The sequence below is a fragment of the Aptenodytes patagonicus genome, chromosome 1, assembly GCF_965638725.1.
Source record: "Aptenodytes patagonicus chromosome 1, bAptPat1.pri.cur, whole genome shotgun sequence".
Taxonomy (NCBI): domain Eukaryota; kingdom Metazoa; phylum Chordata; class Aves; order Sphenisciformes; family Spheniscidae; genus Aptenodytes; species Aptenodytes patagonicus.
The window spans coordinates 128,785,888-128,810,273 of record NC_134949.1 but is presented as its reverse complement, the minus strand read 5'-3'; the positions used below and the strand labels follow the sequence as shown (position 1 = coordinate 128,810,273).

At 40.9% G+C, this 24,386-nt stretch overlaps 1 protein-coding gene across 1 annotated transcript in view; it reads right to left on the bottom strand.

Annotated features, from left to right (window-relative positions):
- Nucleotides 1-24,386, bottom strand: part of EFHC2 (EF-hand domain containing 2) — a 63,615-nt gene that overhangs the window by 27,736 nt on the left and 11,493 nt on the right. Inside the window, exons 3-7 of the mRNA XM_076355091.1 lie at nucleotides 21,730-21,880; nucleotides 13,699-13,922; nucleotides 10,573-10,824; nucleotides 7,956-8,066; nucleotides 7,497-7,635 (exon numbers count right to left, since the gene is read on the bottom strand). Of these exons, the coding sequence (XP_076211206.1) occupies nucleotides 7,497-7,635; nucleotides 7,956-8,066; nucleotides 10,573-10,824; nucleotides 13,699-13,922; nucleotides 21,730-21,880 (877 nt within the window). The remainder of the gene's footprint in view (nucleotides 1-7,496; nucleotides 7,636-7,955; nucleotides 8,067-10,572; nucleotides 10,825-13,698; nucleotides 13,923-21,729; nucleotides 21,881-24,386) is intronic.

Below are 24,386 nucleotides of genomic sequence, written 5' to 3'. Positions count from 1 at the left end.
ATATGAGAAGAATTTGGTACATTGAAGCCAATAGCTTCAGTCCACATCTCACTTTATCCAGAGTTTTGGAAGCTTTGTTTTTACTCATTTTCCCCAGTCTTGAGTCCTCGCAGTGATCAATGGTCCTGACTATTCCAGATACACAGCAGGAGCTCTCCTGACTCAGCAGAGACACGTCTGGTCAGGGACCTGCACTCACTTCCCATACGGGTTGCTCCCAAAAGCCCTGCTGTCCTATGGTCCCTCCTTACTCCTCTCTTGGTGAAAATCTTGCTGGACCATTTGGCCCCTTGTTGCTTCCCTGCGCTGCTCTTTCGCTGCAACACAGCTTCCAGCTGCCAGTGGGGTTCACATAAAACTTCAACAGAGTAATGCAGCCTGCTGGTTAAAGAAGGTTAATGGAAAACAGAAAGTGGAAAAGGTGAGAGGAAAAAAGTAACCTGTATATGGGAGAAAGTAAATGGGCAGAACTGAGGCAAATGAAGACATAAATCATAGGAACACAGGATAATTCAGGTTGGACGGCACCTCGGGAGGTCTCTAGCGTGGTGTCTGGCTCAGGAGAGGGTCAGCCCCAGGCCAGACCAGGCTGCTCAGGGCTGTATCCAGATGGGGCTTGACACCTCCCAGGACGGAGCCTGCACAGCCTGCCCTGGCAGCCTGCCCCAGGGAGGAAAGTTTTTCCTGATATCCAACTCTGAGACTCTTGTTTCCACTTATGCATGTTGTCTCGTGCCCTCCCGCCGTGTACCCCTGCGAAGAGCCAGGTCGCCTGGTCTCAGCAACCTCCCCATGGGTGGGTGCAGGCAGCTGCTCAGGGCCCTTCCCTGGCTTGCTGCTTTTGGGCAGACCCAAAAGGGGGGACAGTACCTTGATGAGGTCTAACGAGCGCTGAGCAGAGGGGGATAGTCACTTTCCTCGATTTTTGGGCAGCCCAGGCTGTGGCTGGCCCTCTTTGCTGTGGCCCCAAGCCCAGCTTGCTGCCCCCCACAACCCACAGAGCCCTTCCTGCACCAACACGGGTGCAATGAGAAGATCAGAGCCAACCGACGCAGCACTGCTGGCGTGGAGCGGCATCACCTCCACACCTGGGTGGGCTGGAGATGCTGCCCTGAAGAAGGGAGAGCTGGCTGGGCTAGTAAGTGAAAGACAAACACATCAGGCAAACTGGATCACAAACCACAGCCCAGGGGGCAGAGAGTGATATAAGTGACCAGTGTCTAAAAGTGGATCCCATGAAATAAAGGTTTTTTCTTTAAAACTTAACTTTTCTACCCAGAACTGAAGAGAGATGAATAACCTAAACTTGTAGCATGGGTTTCAGCGCAAATGGAGGAGAATGACAAAACTGCTGTCACTTGGAACATTTTCTGAATCAGTTTGTGATTAAAATGTTTTAAACGTGGCTGTATCAGAAGACCAAAGCAACATACGCTCTTAAAATCTGACTTGCCTAACAGCAGTATGAAGTTGAAAAATATGGAAAGCATTCAGATGTCAGAGTTTTTCTTTAACTCGAAAACACAATGAGATCTTCTTTGGCCTTTACCTCTTAGAAGGATATGGTCTGACTCGAAAAGCTAATACCTTCACCTGAATCAGTCAAAAAGGGGTTTTGCGAAACCGTGCCAACATTTTTCTCCACAAAAACCACACGTGCCCTTTCTGTGATTCAGAAGTACAAAGGCCAGGCCCATATGCAAAAGAAAGTCCATTCAGAAACGTCCAAAGCGATCTCCACCGCGAAAGAGTAAGTGTATATGTAAACATGCACCGAAATACTGTTTTCTAAATACTGTCTGTGACAAAATTGCCTCTTGAGACGTTTTCCATGTGCCACGTTACACAACCCACACACGCAATTCTTGTTCCAGGAAACAAGGGCGCGTGCGAATCGACATCTATGGAGACAGAAAGAGAGCCCCAGTACCCACAGGCACTGAGCTGGCGTGTGCTCGGTCGCTCCGTGGCTACCGCCGCGCCCGCCAGCAGGGAAAGCGCCGGGGGTGCCACCACGCGGGTTTCCCGCCGCCGCGGGGCGCGGCCGCGAGGGGAGGAAGCCCCGAGCGGGCGGTTCCCGCGCTCCCACAGCGCCACCTAGTGCCCGCGCGGCAGGGCAGGCGGCGGCCGCCACCGCCCCGCGTCGCGCCGCTCCCCTCAGCGCCGGGCGCGGGGCTCCGGAACGGCGGTTCCTCTAATGAGGGCCTCGTTGCTATTTATAAACCTTAAGGTTAATTTTTTAATTATGCACTCTGCTAGCCTGTAGTAATATTTTCTCCCTCGAAGTCCGGAGGTTTTTAACAGCGAATTTTAGCAGAAACCAACCCCTTCTCGTTGCAGGGTTGCGAATAACACGCTTCCTGCCAACAGGCTTCGGGAAGCCAGGACGTTCAGTTGAACGGAGAAACTCAAAAGCCACGCGAATGCAGTTTACGTGCAGGTCACAGTGTATGCACGTTAACACTCACGCATAAGGCACTCGTTAGGAAACGCTAAAGCGTTTCCCTTTGTATGTACTTTAGCACATACGGATGAAAATTAGGTTTATAAACGAAAAGGAAACTACAAAGTAAGAGGAATATTGTGCTAGCCCCGGAGAGTCTATTAAATCCCTCCTGACCCAAGCACGGGGTAAACGAAGTCCAAAGAGAAGTTCAGCGCTTTGGTTCCCATCCTTTCCGTGATGTAAAATGACCTTGCTTCATTCAGATTCACTGAACACAAACATCCAGCCTCGTGCCACCTACAGTTGCCAGGATTTTAAAGGATTATGTATTCAGATTCTCTCCTGTGAATGAGGAAATTCAGAAAGAAATGGGGAAACACATTTTACGAAACTAGTTAAAAACTCATTTCTGCAACTTTTGAACAGCCTAGCTAGGTGCAGCAGACTAACAGCCATACCTGAGCTCAAAACTCATTTCATCTCTGCTCTGCCACACACCATTAGGGTAGAATCAGACAGACAACTTGCACTTACACATAAAACGCACTCCTCTCAAGATTATCACTGTTTCTTAAGAAAATTACCTCTGTCCAGTCTGGAAAAGGGATCGATGCTCTCTTCTTCCAGGCTGTAACATTTTCAGTGTAAATTTGCAGTGGGTAGACGGTAAATTGAAAGTCCGGGATTACAAATTTCTACTTCCAGAAAGAATAGCACAGATATTTTCCCCGTGGACAGTTTCACCCCTTGTTACTGCATCAACTGATGCCCAGCAGAAGACAGGCTGACACTACGGGGATTTATTTCAGCTAATATGTCAAACATGTATCACATACTAGTAACTTTTTCTCATGACATCAAAACCTGAGTGAGATTTGAACAAGCTCTGGGAATAGCAAGAAACAAAACAGCTCCAGCCACATCTTTAGCATATAAACAATTTGAAGGTGGCATAGTCGCCTTTGTAAGAAAAACTAAATTCCTCAAAAATAATTTGTTGCCACAGAGGCAGCATTAAACCAGCTTGAATGAGCTTGTCTGCTTTCAGTTTCAATATACGCTGTAAGATTTTGATATACATTGTAAGATTACCTTCGGCCCTCAGTCGAAGAACTGTAGGAAAGCCCTTGTGTTAGATAAAAACGTATTTCAAGGAAGAGTCAAGTGCTACGTACTTTGGATTAGAGTGATAACCATACTGAATATCAGTATATAGCAGGCAGGCAAGACATTCTACCTTCAGAGGAAGAGGACAGACACCTCTGAGCATTACAGCCAAGAACAGGAGAGAGAAATTCCACTAGCCTTGGACAATATAAGAGGTGGCAATAACCTGGAGGGATGACATTGTTAACATGATGTTCTCTATACATAAAAGGAGATGTATAACAATCAGCTGAGACCTGTTTTTTGTCAGAGTCTGTTTCACAGTTTAGGTAAGAAGTAAAATAAGAAGGCAATGCCACCATCTTCACAGCTTTTACATGCAGGATTAAAGAAAATCTAGTGCTCACAGAACCGTCCATGCAGCTAAAACATGACAGTGTTTATTCTGATTCAAAGAGTATCTCCTTTTACCGAGTCTTACTTCACGATTATTCCAGTTACCTGAGGAAAAAAAGGCATCTGTAAATGTACAAGTATATTTAGAAGCCGCTGCTCAGTCTCCACCACATGTAGCGGAGAGGTTAGACGCCAGAGAGACTCTGATCTCTGACGAGTCTAATGAAAATTGGCAGCAGGCTTTAATGCCCCCACTGAGGGAAAAGCAAGAAGTCAGCTGTTATCCAGCAGCAGCTGCCTGGCCAAAAGCACACATGTACTGGCCAGCCCATCACCCCGCACGTTGCTCTGCCCGGGCAGCAGGTCAGAGAGGGAGCCTGAGAAATGAGGGGGTGGGAGGGTGAGGAGAGCTGGGACAGGAGAGGGATCGCAGGGTGCTGCGAAAAGGCGTAACAGACGGGCTTGGGAGGTGCTGGGACATCGAATAAAAATAAGTGGGAAACCAGATTTTACTGGTTTTGTTCATTCAGGAACAATCTGTTTTTTAAGAAAGAACACTTTATACTCAACTATACACTTTATACTCAACTCTGTGCTGAGATACTGTATTTAGTGAGAAGAACGAGTACCAGCTTCCCCCCACCGCACATCACTCATGTTTCAGCTGGGTGACCACAACACCTACATGGCTATAGAATATTTTTCTCCTTCTCTGAGGCTGCACTAGCAAGTCCGGACAGATAATATCACACATTAAGGCATTTTCTCTTCCATTGATAGCACTGCTAGATGACAGTAATGTCATCAGCTTCCTACTGAAGGGCATTAGCTATTGTTTACCCACAGAAGAGCTCTCCTTTGCTCTTCACAAACAGTATAAAAAGCAAAACAAGCAAAACCAACATTGGAAATATATAAGATATCATAGTCATGCACTTCAAGGGAAATCTAAACTGCTCTTAATTCTCCTAAAGGGCAAATTCCATTCGCAAGCAACTTACGCTGAAACTGCAGAGTCAAAAATGAATGTCGGCCTCTTTAATGGCTTTGGCAGAAGAGTATAAATTGAGGGGGAGTAATGTGAAAAGACAATAGCAAAAAGCTGGATTGATGCCGTGAGGTGCTGAGCACTGTGCCTTGATGTAAGAACTCATTTATCCACTTGCTTACTCTTACTCAAGTAAATGGTCTCCCTGGACTCAAACTGCAATTAAGCACGTTTCAGTGTTTAATTGGATGGGAGCAGAATGCCAGGCACTTTGTGGGACTGAGCCCACTGACAGTACCTTGTACACCCACCAAACACAAACAAAATTTGTAACTCACTAAGAATGAAAGGTGAACCTCAACCCTTTCTCTCTCAAAACCTGCTTCTAAGCCAAAAACTACCCTGATTCTACTCTTAGCCCCTTCTAGCTAAGAAGTCATACCTACTTTTTTTAAATCCTGATGGGGAAAACAGAAAAGAATTTCACAACAAATTGTGAGAATGTCTTAGCTCTTTACAAGAGTGTGTATAGAGTGTGTTTTCTCTATACAAGAAAGTGTATATTTTCTGTGAACAAGACAGGCAGCATCAAGATGGATGAGTTTTTTGTTAGCCAGAGTCTCTGCCATCATGTATCCTTAACAGTATGTGCAGAACACTTCCCAGTTTCCTGAAGGTCTCAGCTAGAGCACATTTTTGTGTGTTTTGTGTTAAGGAGGCAGACAAACTGGAGAGAGCACTGAGAAATAACAGAAAAATTATCACAGATATAAAAGAATGGACTAGGGAGAAAGACCAAAAGGTTTCCCTAGCACCAAATGGCCTGGGAGGGGGGTAAGGTGGTAAGATGGTGTATTGGAATAGCGGTCAAATATGTACGAGGTTGTTATAAAGAGAGGATACTGATCAGTTGTTCTCCATGTCCAACAAAGGCAAGACAAAACAGTTACTCTCAGTTTACACAAACCAGCTTCAGAGTAGCTATTAAGCAGCATTTCTAACTATGCGGTTAGGACAAGATACCTCAGGAGGCAGAGAGATCTCCACTACTGGAGGATGCTGATAGAAGGCTATACAAACATCAGCCAGTGACAGGCTATGCATTTACACTATCCTGCCTCAGAACAATGGGAATGGGCTAGATCACCTATGGTCCCAGTTTTCTAGAACTCTACACATCAGCAACTTCTGACTTCTCCTAACTTGCAAAGCACCTAACTTTAACATCCAGAGACATAACCAGTAATTACTGAGCCAGCATTATAGGAGGGGAAGAGCCTTCGCATTTGTGTAACGCTTGGTTGCATTGCTTGGTTGATACAGAATGGTCAGCTGCATTTCATTGCCTGCTGTGAGTAAGAAATCCCCATTCACTGTTCCAGGCTATTTTGCTCAGACAGAGGATATTTCTGCCAAACAGCGGCAGCGGTCTTGGCTGAAAAAATTCTCAGGGAAGAACCCCCTGTTTTGCATCTCTGGAATTAGACTCACTATTATTATAGATAATATTATGGTTATTGAATATGGCTTCCTCACACACTGGCTAGTATAAGAAAAGATTTATTTTGGTACAGACATGCCAAGCTATTATTAAAAAAGTCCTAATGAGACATGTTTTGCCAATTAAGAAATTTAGTGTTGTAATGGCAGCGCTACATCATTTAATTCCCCCAATGCAGCAGACAAACTTTGATCCAAACACTACACTCTATCTGATCACAAGTCAAGCTGAAAGAAATAGTCTACCCAGGTATTTTGTTTCACAATGTCGGAGAATGGCCATAGTAGGATTCTTCCAACCATCTCTGAACAGTCAGACACTTAGCTATATTCATTGAATGAATAAACTGCCAGAAATTAACTAAGTTGTTTTTGCAGGAAGATGTCCATAATAGAACCATTAGCAAGTCTGACTGAGGGAATTCAAAGACAGATAAACGAAAGCCCCTATTGTTATACATTTTCAAAATGCTTTTCCATCATGGACATAGTTGCTAAATGTTTCCAGAATTCAGTGCTGAAACTTCACAGGATACATACTCTAATGGTCCAGAATACACAAAACTGCACTGTAAAAACCAATAATGTGATAGACTACTACTGTTGTGTCAGAAAATCTTATTATGTGAGGATTCTGACATCCATATAAAATGAAACATGGTATAATGGGGAATAATTGAGCTCATTCTACTTACCCACTCACTACATGATCTTTATTATTTTCTGACTGCAAACACAGCTATTGGAATGGGAGGGGGAAGGAGAGAAGAAGAATTGGCAGTCTATCCATATGACTGTTTTGTCATTCTAGTTTTGAAATAGAGGCAGTTAGGAACAGAATATGCACATTATGTGATAGTTTTCAATGGAGTAACATAGAAGAAAGCCCTTCTGGATCACCTGCAAAATTACTGCTTTGCTGTTTAACAGCCTACAACAGATTGTTATTGCTAAAGGTTTTAATGAACATGTTTTGTCAGTAATAAAATTCGAAGACAGCTCTGTCAAACTCAGAAGTATAAAAATGCTCATAAGGAAAGGATAATTATCACTACTTACCGATTCCGTACTTTGTCCTGTAATACTCTTTAGTGAATTCATCACAATCACATAGTATTATCTTCCTTCCCCAAACATTAATTACTGCCCCTATTTTCAGGTCACTGTCTCTGTAAAATTCCTGATGCACTGCTCCTGTCTAATAAAAGAGGGAACAGCAGCTCTATAAATCTCAGAATCCCACAACCTTTCTTAAAATCTAGGTCATTTAGTGCGTGTGATTTAAAATATAACCTTCATAGTACATTTGCGAGTATTTTCACCCCATGCTAAGCTACCTCACTTTCAGAAACGTGGAATTTACATACAATAAATCTCAGTAGTTTTCATTTGAGCTATTCTCTAATGGCAACACAATTTTATAAATAACTCTCTTTGTTGTAGAGGATAACAACCACAGAAATTACAAAAACTACTACAAAGACATTCAACAGCTGGAGGCATTCAGTAATATCTGACCTTACGATTGTCCAGAATGTAACGGCTTCTGTTTCCTACTAACTTTCCAAACACATTGAGAACAGTGCGACTGGTGATTGTGCCTGGCTGATACAGCCCAGTGGGAGCATACTGCAAGAAAAGAGACCAACTCTCAAGAAACACAGTTAACAGCGAAGAACGAGAACTCAGTTACCTTAAAACTAGCAGGTTTTCTACAGACTGACTGCGACTGTAGTATTTTCTTGGGAGAATTTTTAGTAAATTCTAAGGTAAGATTACACCTCCGAACCTAAAAGCCAGTGTATATATTAAAAGCCACTATATATGCCAGAAGAAGCATTCAGAATCTTACTGTGTATCCAAGAGTAAAGTCTCCTTTTTCTTGGAAGCAAACAGAAACCAAAGGTTAGCACACCCAAAGTAGCACATCCCTGTCAACATCTGCTCTAAAGGCTATTATTTTGATTGGTAATAATTATAAAAACATGCAAAAGAACCACTCAAGGTTGCTCCTACTGTGCTAACCACTGCACAAATACAGGGGATTCAAGTCAGCATGATTCTATTGGCAAAAATGTTAGTATTTTTGTTTCTATTGTCATTTTCAAAATTACAATAGTAATTTATCCCAGTAATATCAAACTTAATACACCAACACATTACATTTTTTAAATCATGAACAAACTTCTGAGGCAGGGTAACCAAAGTGGGTTATTTTGTCATACCACCTTCCCTGACACCCCAACTTTTGACTGATCTCCTCTGCTGTCCTTCTCAAAATTTCCACTGAATTCAGAGGAAGAAGCCAGCCCTTAAAATTGCAACATGCACTTCAGTGGTAGAAGGGGTCTGTCAGCATAGAGCCACTGCTAATCTTAGAACATAGGATGCACAAGGTGAGACAAGTGTAATATTTTGCTGTTAGGTTTTTACTATAAAATCTCATGTACACGTATGGCATCACAATTAGATTACCAGTATTAGAAGGAAAGGAGGGAAAAGATTCCCCAGTGTTTTACTCCATCTGTGGGTTGACGTGGTTCTACCAGCAGGATCTGTCTGGACCGATACGGAAGTGTATCCAGCTCGTTAATTTTATAAGCATAATAGGTTACAGAGGACTCAAACCCCTTGAAGATTTCTCTGCAAGGAGCCTTCTCAAATAAGCACCTGATTAATGCCTGGCAAAGCTTATTCATGGATTCCTATTGATTTTCACCAGCCTTGCATAAGGTCCCAAATCTAGGAACTCAATTTTAAGAAATCATTCTAGATTTGCTACAAAGTAGTAATGTTATGGCATACTAAAACTGGACTTTTCCAAAGGTTCCAAATATAAATCATATGGATCAAATCTGAATTCACCTCAGTTTTACATTAGTTTATCTATCAAGATGAATTAATTTTCTGTACTTCCATTACTGCACAGCTTTTGTAATACATTTACTTTAATAATAATAACTACAGGCTTGGGGAAGAGTGGCTGGAAAGCTGCCTGTCAGAAAAGGACCTGGGGGTGTTGGTCGACAGCCGGCTGAACATGAGCCGGCAGTGTGCCCAGGCGGCCAAGAAGGCCAACAGCATCCTGGCCTGTATCAGAAATAGTGTGGACAGCAGGAGTAGGGAAGTGATCGTGCCCCTGTACTCGGCCCTGGTGAGGCCGCACCTCGAATACTGTGTTCAGTTTTGGGCCCCTCACTACAAGAAGGACGTCGAGGTGCTGGAGCGTGTCCAGAGAAGGGCAACGAGGCTGGTGAGGGGTCTGGAGAACAAGTCTTATGAGGAGCGGCTGAGGGAACTGGGGTTGTTTAGCCTGGAGAAGAGGAGGCTGAGGGGAGACCTCATCGCTCTCTACAACTCCCTGAAAGGAGGTTGTAGCGAGGTGGGTGTCGGTCTCTTCTCCCAAGTAACTAGTGATAGGACGAGAGGAAATGGCCTCAAGTTGCGCCAGGGGAGGTTTACATTGGACATGAGGAAAAATTTCTTTACTGAAAGAGTGATCAAACATTGGAACAGGCTGCCCAGGGAAGTGGTGGAGTCCCCATCCCTGGAGGTATTTAAAAGACGTGTAGATGAGGCGCTTAGGGACATTGTTTAGTGGGTGGTGGTGTTGGGTCGACGGTTGGACTCGATGATCTTAGAGGTCTTTTCCAACCTCAATGATTCTATGATTCTAAATCCAAAATAATGAAGCAGTAGATTCAATTCCACTTGCATTCAGATTTTCTGAAATTTCCGTAGTCTGATCTCCAGCTGATAAAATAGGACTATGACCGTCTGTTTGAGAAGAATCTGCTCCATAACATGAAAATTAGCTGTAGTTAAGAATGAACCTCAAGACTATAATTCTATGAATACACTAATATGGGAGAAAGGAAATCATAGGATATCTTTCTGTCTAAATTCTCTCTCCTTTTAATTTAAACATGACAAGCCTAAACTTATTTTTTTCCATCACTTATTAAGTTGTTATATGAATATGTGTGCAAAACCTAAATCATGCAATTATGCTTAATACTCTGATAACACTTTCTAAATATCATTACAATCCTAACACGGGATTTTCAAAACAAGGCATTTAATATTTCTTAATTAGCAGAAGAATTCGAAATAAGCTGAAATTTTCATCCCTCACCTTTGGAAGCTTATCTCTTCTGAGGAAAAGTGGAACTACATCCCGGCCTGAGTTTACTGGTATAATTTCTTTTATATCAATAGTATCATCAGACAAATAATAGCGCAGAACAAGTTCCCGTGGGTCATGAAACATGGATTCTGGGTCATCCCACACACAGAAAAAACGTAAAATATGTCCATTATGCTCCAGAAATTGTTTCAAAGTGTCAATGCGCTCATAAGGGCGCAATGGCTTCATACTATCCAGAATCTGCAGATAAAGGAGAAATTAAGAGAAACACCTTTTTAATTATTTGCTCTTAAAAACAGGATACCAAACTGCAGGGTACCATCTAATCTTAGAACATGCTTTTAGGATTTTCAAATAACACCACACAATTACAATACATGAAACACTGTTCATGCCATTACCAAAGAACTATTTACAGGGTTGCTGTGCCCTCAGAAAATGTATTAAAACAATTTTGGATTGGTTTTGATCTTTGTTTTTCTTGCAGTAAGGTCCTTCAGATCAGAAAATTGTTAAATTATTTATAGTACAGCTCACATTTTCAACAAATTGCCCATGGTAATCAGATGACTACAAATCCAAACAGCATCACCCTTCCTGATTTACTTCCTTGACAATTATTTTTATAGATGATGTGGTATAAAGAATTAATTCTTTCTTTTCCCTTTGGCATTTCTTTCTTTTAGCTTTAAAACACAGTTAATTAACTTTTGATTCATGTCATACAGTTGGCAGGTACTGGGTATGTATGTTCTCCTCTCAATATACGCCCATAGGTCTGAAAAGGAATAGCAAATTTCCAACTAAAAATATATTCCAGCTGATGTGATCTATGACAAGATGCCATCTACAGTCACGGTTGCTGCAAAACCAGTAGCACTGCATTAAATCGGATCCCGTGATGATGATTCAATCCGAGGACTGCATTTACATACAGTTAGTTACAGTCACATACATAAACATTGTTCTGAACAAGGTGTTTCTCCTAAGTCAAAATCCATCATGCCCAAAGTGGGTTAAAGGGGCAAGACAGTCCTTCTAATCTACAAAATTATACACCATCACTTCCAAAGGAGAATGGTGACAGACATCAATGACACAAAGTAAGCTGAGCTGTCTGAACAGAAAGAACTGTTGACTATGGATAGATTTCTATTTATCCACTGATACATCTTCTGGCCTTAAAAATCTGAGAGGGAAAAGGCCCATTATTTCAGAGCATCAAATCTTAAAATAAGGAGAGCAGAACCAAGTTTTGCCTGCCAATGTCCTTGCTGATCTGCAGCACTCTTTCCATTTCAGGCATCATCATGCTCATATGCATGGTATTTACCATCCCAGTACTATCTTTCCTCCTTCCTGATCCTTGAAGATGCAGTGAGCAACCAAATACAGCCACAGAGCCAGACAACATCACCATCCGTGGGATATCATCTCCAACAATACAGAAATATGAACCTAAGTGTCGTCTTACTTTTTTCATTGGTCTCATTTTCTCTCTCATTATTTTCCTTCCTTTCCTTCGTACCTTCATTTTCTAGCCACCTGCACTATTAGGAGTTTGGTGCAAACCGATTGAATTTTGATCAAAGCAGTCCAGAGCCATCCACCCTTAAATAAAAAAAATTACCTTCCACAAATTAGTCACAGAAAAGTGAGAGCATAAAGCAGCCAGAATTTGCAAGATAACTTTTCTGTAATTTCTCAACAACTGAGAAAATTAAGACATAGATTTCAGTCATTTTTGGTCTTCTGATGCTCTTATTTCTCAACCCTCTATTTCTCCTCTCCATTCTCTTTAGGCATACATATGCACAATACTTGAATGTTTTGCTTGTTGTTTTTAAAAAAAAAAAAAAAAAATCTAAGCAGGTTATGCAGTACCATATATAATGTTGACACAGTCTGCCAATATCAAGACAACTCGGCATGTGTTAATACACACTTGTTACTGACAAGGCCTGAGTAAGGGAAAAGCAACCCACAGCCAGCCTGAGTCACAACTACGCAGAACCAGGAGACGTATTACAAATATTACTTTTCACTGGGGGACTGCAAAAAGCCTGAAAGCATGAATGAAGTGAAACCAACGTGTTGGCCTGAGAATGCCTCAAAGATATGCAAATGTTCCTACACATCCCAGTCATAATTACCTTCCATTTTTGCTGCTGAGAGCTGCAGCAGTTTTCTCAATAGGATGATTAAGTTGAATGCAACAGACACGTGTAGTATCTGTTGCTTTCAGAGTACTAGGCTGGATCTATCACAACAGGCTGCATATCGTGGGCCAACAGTCCTAACAGAGTCAGGTCAAGAGAAAAATACAGTGCCATCTGCACTCATATTAATCGAGAAAAACAGAAGTGAAAGAAACTGTCATTATCCCCTACAGAAAAAACATTACTCCCACTACTATTCCCAGAGAAAAGACCTCAAATCCTGCAGAGAGGAATCCATGTAGCATCTAGGAGCTGTGAGTGAGATTTTTGGAGGAGGTGTGTATGTGTTCCCATATACTCATAAAAGAGGGAACTGCATTCAAATAAAATCTCACAAGTCTTAAAACTGCAGAGTGCTGGGTTCTCTGCGACAGCAGAATTTGCTTTACATATGCAAAGAGCTGTTAATAACGTGGGGTAGAGATGAAGGATGACATAGGAATTGACCAAGTAAGTGAGTCTGCAGGAAACCATGGATGTGCTTGAACCACAGTTCCAATTAGATCTTCCTTTAAAGACTTTAAAAGTGTTTATTATGATTAAATTAGCTCAAGCAAAATCATCAGTAGAACGTATAATAGGTACATTTTTTTTCTTTTCAGTTTAATATGGAAAGGTTTATTTTATTTTTCCCAATTAATTTTGTTCTGTTTCAAAAGGTGTGTGAACACATCAGGAGAAAATCAGTTCTATTTGGGACTTCACTATGTGAGTACAATGAGCCATATAACAAAATTTTAAAAAGCAAGTTTTCTCTTGTGATTCACTATGTTGAAATAGCTACCTCTGCATACTTCCTATTTGCTATTGGAGAAATATTTTATATAATGCATATTACTAATAGAAACGGCACTTTTATTAAAATTGAGTTTTCACTATTACTGCCTCATCTGACCTTTTGCCGCTCTTTGGTGTACGGGTCATCTGGACGACCTGCGGGAGGATTTAATCTAACTCCCATCTTCCTCAGGAAATTTTTTGTAAATTGGTCACAATCTATAATCTTATATCTTCGGGCATAAAGGATTACTTCTATGTTGATATTGAAATGATCTATAGCATAGAACTGATCTTCATGAGGAGGTGGAAGTGGAATCCGATGCCGTCGAACAATAGTTCCTGTAAAAGAATTAGAATAAATTCATAGAGTGAATATCCTTTGCTCTAAGGATCACTTCACAGACTTGTTAATTTTCTATGCTGTATGACCAAAACAGATGAAGCCATATGGGACAAACAAAATTATCCTTCATTCAGCAAAACAACTATTAGGTAAGAGGATCCTTTTTATTAACAACAATACTTTACGCTGATCATCCTCTAGAACCTCAAGTTCTAGTATTTGACTTAATACAGAAAATGACCACCTTCTGGAGCAAACAGGAAACCACTGGAATAAATTCCCATGTGTTGCTGCAAACATAACAGGTTAGTATTATTTCAAAAAGAATAGCAGAGACGCTGCTCTCATTAAGAAAAGAGATGTCTCTCTCACTTTTTCTGAGAAGCAAAGCAGTCTCCAGTACTCATTAGTATCATTAATTTTCTTTAAAAAAAAACCCACACAAAAAGTTGTGCAAAAAAACATGTGGCAGGGGTGTATAGGAGGGACTATTTGTCTACGCCCTGCAGGGTGAGGAGAGCCGTATCTAGCTAAGGTTAGAGAAAAAAACTGCCCTACCAAGGAAAAAAGTGCGATCCCTCAAGCATGGAAGCAGGTGCATTCAACTGAGCTTCCTAAAGGAGCAAACTGAAAGCAGACACAACTGAGATGAGTTGGGCTGATTGCTGGGCTGCAGTAGAGAAACGTAAATATTGATCCATCTCAGAAATACAGAGCCAGGAACTCATAACCCATAGTCTAACAGGAACACTATCCAAAAGAAAAAGAAAGGGAAAATAAAAAGAAAAAAGAGAGACATTTTAAGTTTGTTAAATTAAGTACACACTTAAGTTGTCTTTAGTCTTTAAATGAAAGGACTGTTATTCTGGGAGCACTGTATTTGTTCACATTTACCACATTAAAAGAGAAGGAATCTGCTATTGATCTATCAGCTGAAAACTCACAAATACATTGATGAATTGGGTAATGCTTCAGAAGTACTCACTGCTGATGATTAAAAGCCCATCTCTTGTATGGAAAGGTTGAGAGAGCTGGGTCTATTCAGCCTGGAGCAGAGATGGCTCGGGGGGGGATCTTATCAATGTCTATAAATACCTGATGGGAGGGAATGAAGAAGATGGAGCCAGGCTCTTCTCCATGGTGTCTGACACCAGACACCACTGACAGGACATGAGGCAATGGGCACAAATTAAAAGATACAAAATTCCACGTGAACACAAGAAAACACTTTTTTACTGTGAGGGTGATGAAACACTGGAACAGGCGGTGCAAAAAGGTTGTAGAGTCTCTATCCTTGGAGATACTTAAAACCCAACTGGACAAGGCCCTGGGCATCTGGCTCTAGCTGATCCTGCTTTGAGTAGGGGGGTTGGACTAGACAACCTTAAGATATCCCTTCCAACCTCAACGATTCTGTGATACTACAAGTATTTTAGAAACAACTTATAAGATACAGCCTCGGTAGATTAAACAAATATGTAACGCATACATTAAAGAAAGGTATGCAGCTGCATGTATGACAAGCTATGATTTATTCTGAGTGAAGTTAGAGTTCACAAACAACAGCAGATTGGCAAAGCTGGGACTAAACTCTTTTTTTCAACATCATGAGAGAACAAAAAGGACAACAGTGGAAGTTTTGCCACATCAATACCTTGATATAGTTGTGTGAAAATACCCTGCAGAGAATAAAAAGATGGTCCAGTCTTCAACCTCAAGCTCTTTGCTGTGCTTACCAACCCAGACACCTCTGTAACACCAGCTTTATAATGCGGATTCCCACTGGCTAAGACCAGATAGGAACCACCAACCCATACTATTGTAACAATTCCTTGCCACCATAGGTTCCCAACAACTACAAAATTACAGTAATTATAAAAGGTGCAACTTTAAGACAACTACAGTAAACACACAAAAATTCCCAAACTAAAAATAGTTCCAGTACTAACCTTCTACTACAATAATAGTTTACTAGACACAATTATCTAAAAGGTCTGTCTCACTATCTCTCACTAAAGAACTGGATCTCTTTCCAGTGCCCTTCAGCTGTACATCTGGTAGTGTTTCCCACTGAGTCCCGTTTGATGATTTTCCAGCTCTGCTATTTTGTTTTGGGGGTAGGTGGGGGTGGAAGGGGGCCTGGGGAGAGAGGGGATGAAGAGAGGCAGAGGAGGAGGGAGAAAGATATTGTTGTGTGGTTTTGTTTGGTGTTTGAAGGGCCTTATTTCTGAGTTAGTCCATGGAAATTCTTTATTGTTCGCTTTATTTTCCTAAGGACTAATCTGTATGAAATACCTTCCACTACTACATTATCAGAGTTGTTTGTTAAATTCTAACTCCTACAATGAAAACATACCCTTAATTTTTCAGGGGAATAAAGCAACAAAGCAGATTTACTTTACATTCCCATTAAAATAATTATTTAAGACCCGTTCAGCATCCTGATGTTTCACATCTACCAAATCTGACATTCTGGTTACTGACCTTTGACTGTAAAATAAATTTGAACCTCTATCTGCTTAAACATACTTATACACATATTTAAGATGCATCCTCGTGGAAATAGTAGTCAGAAAACATGGTAATTAGCACATTTTAACATGATGCAAAACTGCATCGCATTACCATTAACAAAACCACATACTTTAAAATATGTTACCTGATCTTGGCTAATCCTTGGGTCACTCCTACAAAAATCAACAGATAATGTGCTAAGCCAGAACAGTCCTCCGCATAAATGCAAATCCTGTTGAATCATCATTTTAGTGAAAATATAATGGTTGACAATTTTCTAATATGAGGTGATTTCTGAGGGTGTATTCACCTCAGAACTGGTGAATAAGCCTTCAGCTAGCTTTTCATATCACTTTTCAAAGTATAATACACATGCCCATTTTGTTCTGAAGGATAAGAATTTCTTTCCTAACGGAAAATGTGTTGTAAAGATAATATCTGTAGCAATCCTTTGCTTTTATTAAGTATCACTGTGCCTGATCTACGCATATAGAGGATACATTTTGTATTGCTGTATTTGAAATTTAATAAAACCTGATCAGCTCAGGTTAGGTCTCAGCATTTTTTAAGTTGTCCTTCCTTCTGGAAAATAATTACATTTCTACTTCTAGAAATTTGCTACAAGTTGTTAAAGGAGGATCTGGGCACGCGCAACACTCAGGTTGCTCAGGATGGATGGCTATTCTTGATGTTTCTTTTGTCTTTTGTCAGTTTATTGAGCAGGCTATCCTACTGCACCACCAAGCATTATTTTAAATATTTGCATCTGGTCAGGCTCTCTCTACTGTGCTCTTGTAAAGGAAGTTGGGGTACTGCTTTTCTCCGACAGCGGTGGTGGCATCAAGTTCCCATACCATAATTTGTAGCGTATCTTCTTTTCTCCCAGGGCTTCTGATTATTTGGCAACTACAGCAGCAGCTTAAGGAGACCTTAATAGTAGTGAAGGCCTTTTGACTATGGGGCAGCTCATGAAGCTGGGCAGCAAATGATTTGGTCTCTGCTGTTACACTGCTCTACAGAAGAAATAAAGTGGCATCAAGAATTTCCTCAGCACAGCTTTCTGACTCCCTCTGCACTACTCAGGAGTGCATTAGAGAGAGGAGAGGAATGGGTAACACCTGGAGTTTGACTGCTTGCACAGAAAGGAGGAGAAGCAACCACTACTATTCCTGCAACACAAAGAGTTCACCCCAATAAACAAGGAGGCTTCTTACATTCACTTATTCACCCGTCTCAGAACACAGCAAGGTCATGATTTGGCCACCATTAAGTATGGCAAAATCACAATTATTTCAAGGCCTCAGGGGAGGTCTTAAACTCTTAGATAATCATTTATATTGGAGGAGCTGACTGCAACTTCACTTTCCCGCTTGTACTTTCCTCTTCAGCCAGCCGGCCTTGGGAACCCAGCCAGCAGGCAGCTCCACTCTCTTTTTCAGCTGCCTGACCTTGGGGAAACTGGCCAGCTGCTCCACTCCGCTCTGGCTTGCAGGGCCTGGATTGCACTGGAAGCTACAGTCAACCCCATGGGACATAAATGACCTTTTGATAAGGCAGTATCAGTCAGCCACAGTCCTGTTAACTGGGAATTAGATCTACAAAACACTTACACTGCCATATCTAGCCTGGCTCTCTATGGGAGAATTTCTTTTTGTACGGGAAGAATAATTAGCATTCTGGCTCTGGAAGAACACACTGGAGTTTGTTATGTGGTTGAGTTTACTGCCCTTCTCTTCACTCTGTACTCCTTTATCTTTAGTTAGTTTTTGTGCACTGTGATTGTCCTGGTATTTTTTGCTTTGATTCTGGTTTCTCAAGTTCAGGTTGGCCTCTGCATTCCTTTGTGTTTTGCATTGAATTTCTCTGTTCGTCTAGATTTCTTCCAATGCTTCTAATATTTTCCAAAGTTCAAACTATAGCAAGGCAGTTTCCAAAATTAAGTGCAGTTTAAATTTCAGTTATTTGGTAGCAACCTTATCTGTCCAAATTCATGTCCAAGTACAGCAGCCAATTCCATAATGCACTTTTTTAAAGTCACTGAAATACATTTCCCACAGATCATTTACTGTGTCACTCTGAGATTTTGATCAATGGTAAAAGCACATTTTCTGGCTTTTTTTTTTTCTTTCCAAAGCCAATTTGTTTTAGTTTTGTAAAATAATAATGGAAGTTAGAAATTCTTCTAACTTCTTTGACAGCTATTCCTTCACCAAATCTTCCTGCAGTCCATAAGCCTCTCCAAGTTTTTTTTCTGCAAAGCCACAAGTGCTACCCACAGTGGAGAGTACAGTGGGAAACTACTACATTTCTCTGATCCCACCATGCCCAGGGACACCCATTCAGACCATCAAGCTCTCATTTGTGGGTTACGGCACAAGCACTAGTAATCCCATGGCCTCAAGGCATTAACCGGCCAAGCTAAGATCATCTACCTTTGATCTACCCCACCACCTGCCTCTGATCTACCCCACCACTGCTACATCTACTCTGCAAGAAGACTCCTGAGAACAGCCATTTGAGCTGTCTATTTTACATCTCTTCTGTCGGGGTAAACATCCAAGTTAAGGTCACCACCACCTTCTGCCTTCAACCTTCAATTCCACTTTTTCCATTACAGTTTTTTGCTGTTCCTCCTTTACATAACCCCTTTCCTGCCACTGCAACTCTCCAACTGTTCACACAGACTGAGCCTATCTTGCTCCTGATGTTCCCACACTTCTTTCTTCACCCACATCCCCACACCTGTGCTCTTTTGTGCAGTGTAGTTTGCCTTTCAACAACCCAAGCTCTCCTACAGTTGAACTCTCCTCTACAAGCCCCTGGCCTATTAATTAACTGAAACGTTGTATTTCAGCAGACGTGCAGAGGACAGCATTATGGTTAAGATCCTGAACTTCAGTTCAGTTCCTCATCCTGTTAATGACCTTTTCTGCATGATCATGGGCAAGATTTTCATTCCTTTGTGCCTCAGTTTACCAGATTCAATGCAGACAGTTACGCTTCTGTTGTTCTCAGGCTTACAAATTCCCAGTCAGGACAGGGAAGTTGAATAATATAAGAGATATATATAATTATAATAAAAGAGATAACAGGCCAATTTTTAATTGAAAATGGAGTAAGACTAGCAACTAATGGTTTTTAAGAAACACTGCTTTTGTATATATTCAACAACAAATATTTAGTGCCTTTAACATAACAACTTTGTGGCTGTTCTTCAGTTACGGAGCATGAAGTCACTGCCCAAGTGCACGTGAGTAAAGTATCTTCTGATAGGCATCTCCATCACCTTTTTCCCTCTACTTCATATTAACCTCTAGGATAATAAGAATATTTATGTAGATGTATATGATAAAGTATAGGCCTCAGATCTTCTCATCAACTGTGAAGCCTAAACACATCCCAAATGGTCCTTGGGCCTTTCAATCTACAGTATCTCTTCCTTCCTAAACACAATCAATATACTGAGCTTCTTTACCAGCCCAGGTACCAGCAACAAACAAATAAAGTGCACTTTTGAGATCCTGGAACATTTCTTTTTAATCCATCAATTTAATACGTTGTGTATACTCATTTATCCCACATAAAGTACTCATACAAAGCCGCAGAGGCCTTCAAAACATCCTGGCATGGAAGACTGAGAGAATTCTTGTTTCTCTCTAACACTATTCAGTTAATTTTAGATCCAGTGCCAAAAGTGACTCCAAAACCATTAACATAAGATACAACCAAGGAAATAGGGGGAAATTGTAGCCTTCCTGTCACCACAGGATTATGACTAGACTGCCAGGAACATCAGGCCTGAAGGGGCAGCCTGCACAACCCATACTACAAAGACCACAAAAATGACTCATTACTACAGCTAGATTCAAAGGAATCAGCTTTGAATTTGCTTTATCCTGCTCTAATGAACCTGGTTTCCACCTTCCCTCTCAAAGACGTTGCCTCTGCCTCTCAGGTTAACTGTACTTCCTTTGTCGACAGTCTTTTGTTCTAAACCACAAAATCCAGAAACAGCCGCTCCCACTCCCATGATATACAAGTCAAGGAAAACCTAAACCTGATGATGTCTCCAGCCTCACACATACAAGTGCAGGGAGGGGGTAAGTAACTTGTAAGTTCCCAGGAGAAGAGATCCAACATGCTTTTCTTCAAGTCTTGAAAAAGCCCAGGTAGGAGTAGGACAAGGTTCCTCTGAATTCAAAATCAGTTCCTGCTGAAGAGCCAATAAGATTCCCAGCAAGAAGAACCACTCAACCCCAGGAGATCAGGGCCTGAAGTATTGGTTTAAGAAAAGATCCCCAGGTAATTTTATCCCAGGTCTAACATGTAATGATGCATGTAACACCTTTAAATATTATCCTACTCTGTAAATAGAGAAATTGATAGCATCTGCTTATCTTGGAAAAGAATACGGTAGCTAAATGGTTAACTTATTTTTTAAAATTGCTATGCTAAGATCCACCAGAACATACAAAATATCTTTGGGGATTGGGAGGCGCAGTCATCCCAAGATACTCATCCCAAGACATCCTGCTTATCTGGACTATATCCCTTGAAAACTTTTTTAATTCTGGCAGTGACCCATAAACACCAAGAAGCAGCAGCTGTGCTCCCCTTCTGCAACAGGACGTTGACCGCTAGATCACATTTTCTTAATGTAACCCAAGTCCATTAATACTCCAGTAAATCAGCTCAGTAAACCCTCCTCCAAAAGTGCACTTGGGCTGGCCCAAGTGCAGTGATGTGACATTGAGGCAAGGCAGCTTCTTAACTTAGAGGCGTCAAGGAAAAATTACTGTGCCAAGGGCACTTTAATCATAAAAGAACCAACAGCCAGAGGCACAAAAGGCACTCTCCTTCAACAACGGCAGAGATATTGCAGCAGCTAATGAACAATTACAGAGCTGCAGCTAGAGAACTTACTGTCAGTGCCAAGATGGGCGGAACCAGGCTCAGGAGAGGAGATCTAGAACACAAATTGTTCTTGCAGAAGTGGCATGACACTGACAATAGACCCACTATCATATGATTTCAAACAGCTATATTAGAGAAAAAATTGTATGAGTGCGTGCGGGAGGGGATTCTGCCTTACAAAACCTACATCTTCAGAAACTAAGACAATAAAAACGTTCACATTATGATCCGTAACAAGAAAAGACAATTATAGCTGTTCACTTACAGCCCATTTTAACTATAAGAAGTCACGTTATGTATCCATTAGAATGGACCAAGACTGTATTGAAGAAAGATATAAAGGGCAAAAAAAAGAGTGCTATTAAAAATAGATACCTTGACTTATGCCACTATTTTTCACTTGGGGTTCAATCACTTGAATTGTATCATCTTCAAGGTAGAAGTATATTTTACAATGTCTGATCCTATATAGCTCTTGATTTTTGTCAGGCACTTCTTCCTCAAAATAGGCATCAAAAGACAATACCTATTAAAAACAGTAAATAAATATAAAGCAGCAAATCTTCAATGCTTTTGCAAAATATGTCAATAAAACAAACTTGTATAGATTATAAGTAACTAAATACATGGATTTCAGGAGGTAGATTTATTTCTTAGAAAGGTAAGAATAGAAATCCACATTAAATCACATAAATTTAAAATTCTTTGCTTGGCATTTTTATTATCACAACATCTAAGCAGAGATGGAACTCTAAAGTAAAGAAATAAATCAAATATAAAACTATCAGCAGGCTGCTTGGAAAATCTTCCGAACAAAGCACTTCTGATAGCACAATGAGCTACCTAGGTCCTGAAGCAAATTTTAGACTTCTATTCTATGAATTGCTGGAAAATAAAGGGCATTATGACAGTAATGGCTTTACCATTGAGGTAAGTGGAAAGGAAAGTTCTGTTTAAGCAGATCCTGCAAGCTGTCTAATGAATGGTACTGAAGACTATCAGAGAGAAATGACGTTTTTCAGGAGTCATTTAGAGCTGTGCGATATTGGCATTTCAAAACTTACCTGGTTCTGCAATTCAGCGAATGGGGAAATCTCAGAGAATATACCAGCTGGTCTTCACGGTCTTTTGCAATAGCAATAACGCACGGAAAAAACCCTTCATAGGTGAGGTGCTCAGCGGCTTTTATGTCTGGAGATCCCAACTCCAACTCAGCAAACCATTACACAATTTTGCACTTCTTGGTATCATTTATGGTGTTTAATCACCAAGACCAATTTTAAGGGAACGTGCAAGAAGTATCTACTTAGTAGTGCATTATCTACCAGGATGCTTGCTGTGGTAAGTATGTGCAAGGAGGCAATAAATAAAACAAGGTTTCCATCCTGCCCCCCAACACATTTGGGTCAAATCGGTGCTAATCCGTACTTCATTTTTTGCAATGATTCTATTTAATATATTCAATTACCTTTATTCTTGATTCATTAGACAAACTGAAGCATTGGAAAAAAGACAACTTAGCTGTTCCCTATGTCTCAATAAGCATCTGGCAGACTATGGCTTGAAAATGCTTGAAATCTAGTGAGCTAGCCAAGATTCCTATATGACACAGAACAGAGTGGTTAATAGTCTGTATTCCTTTAGCACGTGTCTTTGAGAACCTCAAAGTACTTCCATGAATACTAATGGCAGAGATTTTAAAACACCCCAACAGACCAACACAGCCTCTTTTTCTACATCTGGGGAGAGAGAGCTAGCGGCTTCGTCAGGAGCACACAAGAACAGCTGCCCTGTGTCCTCGTCAGACTTCTCAATAGGCCACTCTCCCTTCTCTCAGGCAGGGTAGCTGCAAGATGAGAAAAACTCTGTTTCCACAAACTATTTCAAAGGCTAAGATCCCACTGATTTTCAGCATGCATCAAACAATATGACAGATACATTTTTGGCATCAACTCTCCTGCACTGTGACCCGCCATTAGAGAAATAAAATTTAAATTATAACCAAATGACATAACTGTTACCTGTTAAACCCGATGGCATTAAATCTTCACACAAAAGAATCTAGACACTATCAGTTATGGTTTGTTTAAGTAGTACAACATGCAAGTTTCTGAACAACCTACAGACAAAATAGTTGAAAATAAATAAAAATTCATTCTGGCCACATGTAATTTTTAACTGTGGATTTCACTGTTTCACGTAACAAACACAAAAACACTGGATAAAACATCTGATATACAACAGAGCCAACACAAATAACTCTATCGTCCTTTAACACCTCTTCTTCCTTCCATTTGTCTAAACATTGGTGTATAGTGCCATTTTTGGTGACCAAGGTATCCTCCCTGGCCTCCAGCTACTATTCTGGAAGGACCAGGCGCCCTCTGTAAATCTCTTGAATACTCCAGAGGACTTAAAAGGTACTATGGTGGAACCACTATATCCCAGTCTGAACATTCTGGGGTTCAGCTGACAAGGAGCTGAATTTCATTCCTTGCCCAGCTGCTGATAAGCCATGCAACCATTGGAAACTTCCTTAGATGCTGTACCCTCTTCTCCTTATTCTGCTAGTCCCACTAGAGTATAGTCGTTTGACAAACATATGTTCAAGTGCCCTATTTGATTACTAGTTGTTCTTAATTTTGTCAATGATCTTTTCTGAGAATGGTTGTCTTGTGAGACACCAGCCAGGTGAAATGGTCTGCATAGATCTCCAAGCACAATCAGGTCCTAAATACACTGTATTTTTTTCTTTCACTGAGCAGACGCCTATGTTCTGGTTTACTCCATTCGAGGAGTTTGTGCAAGTTCTTTTGCACTTAAACTTTATTCTCTTTATACCCTTATCAACATGCTAGTGTATGAAATATATGCAGCAGCCAACTGCAATTTTGCAGATCAAAACAGATGATTCAGGAAGGGTGAGGAGGGGAAGGAACAGAAAAGAAGATTACTTACTTTTCGTTTTAAAGCAATCTTAATTTTAAAAACACTTGAAATGTAACACTTCCTAACTCATGTCTCATCTGTAG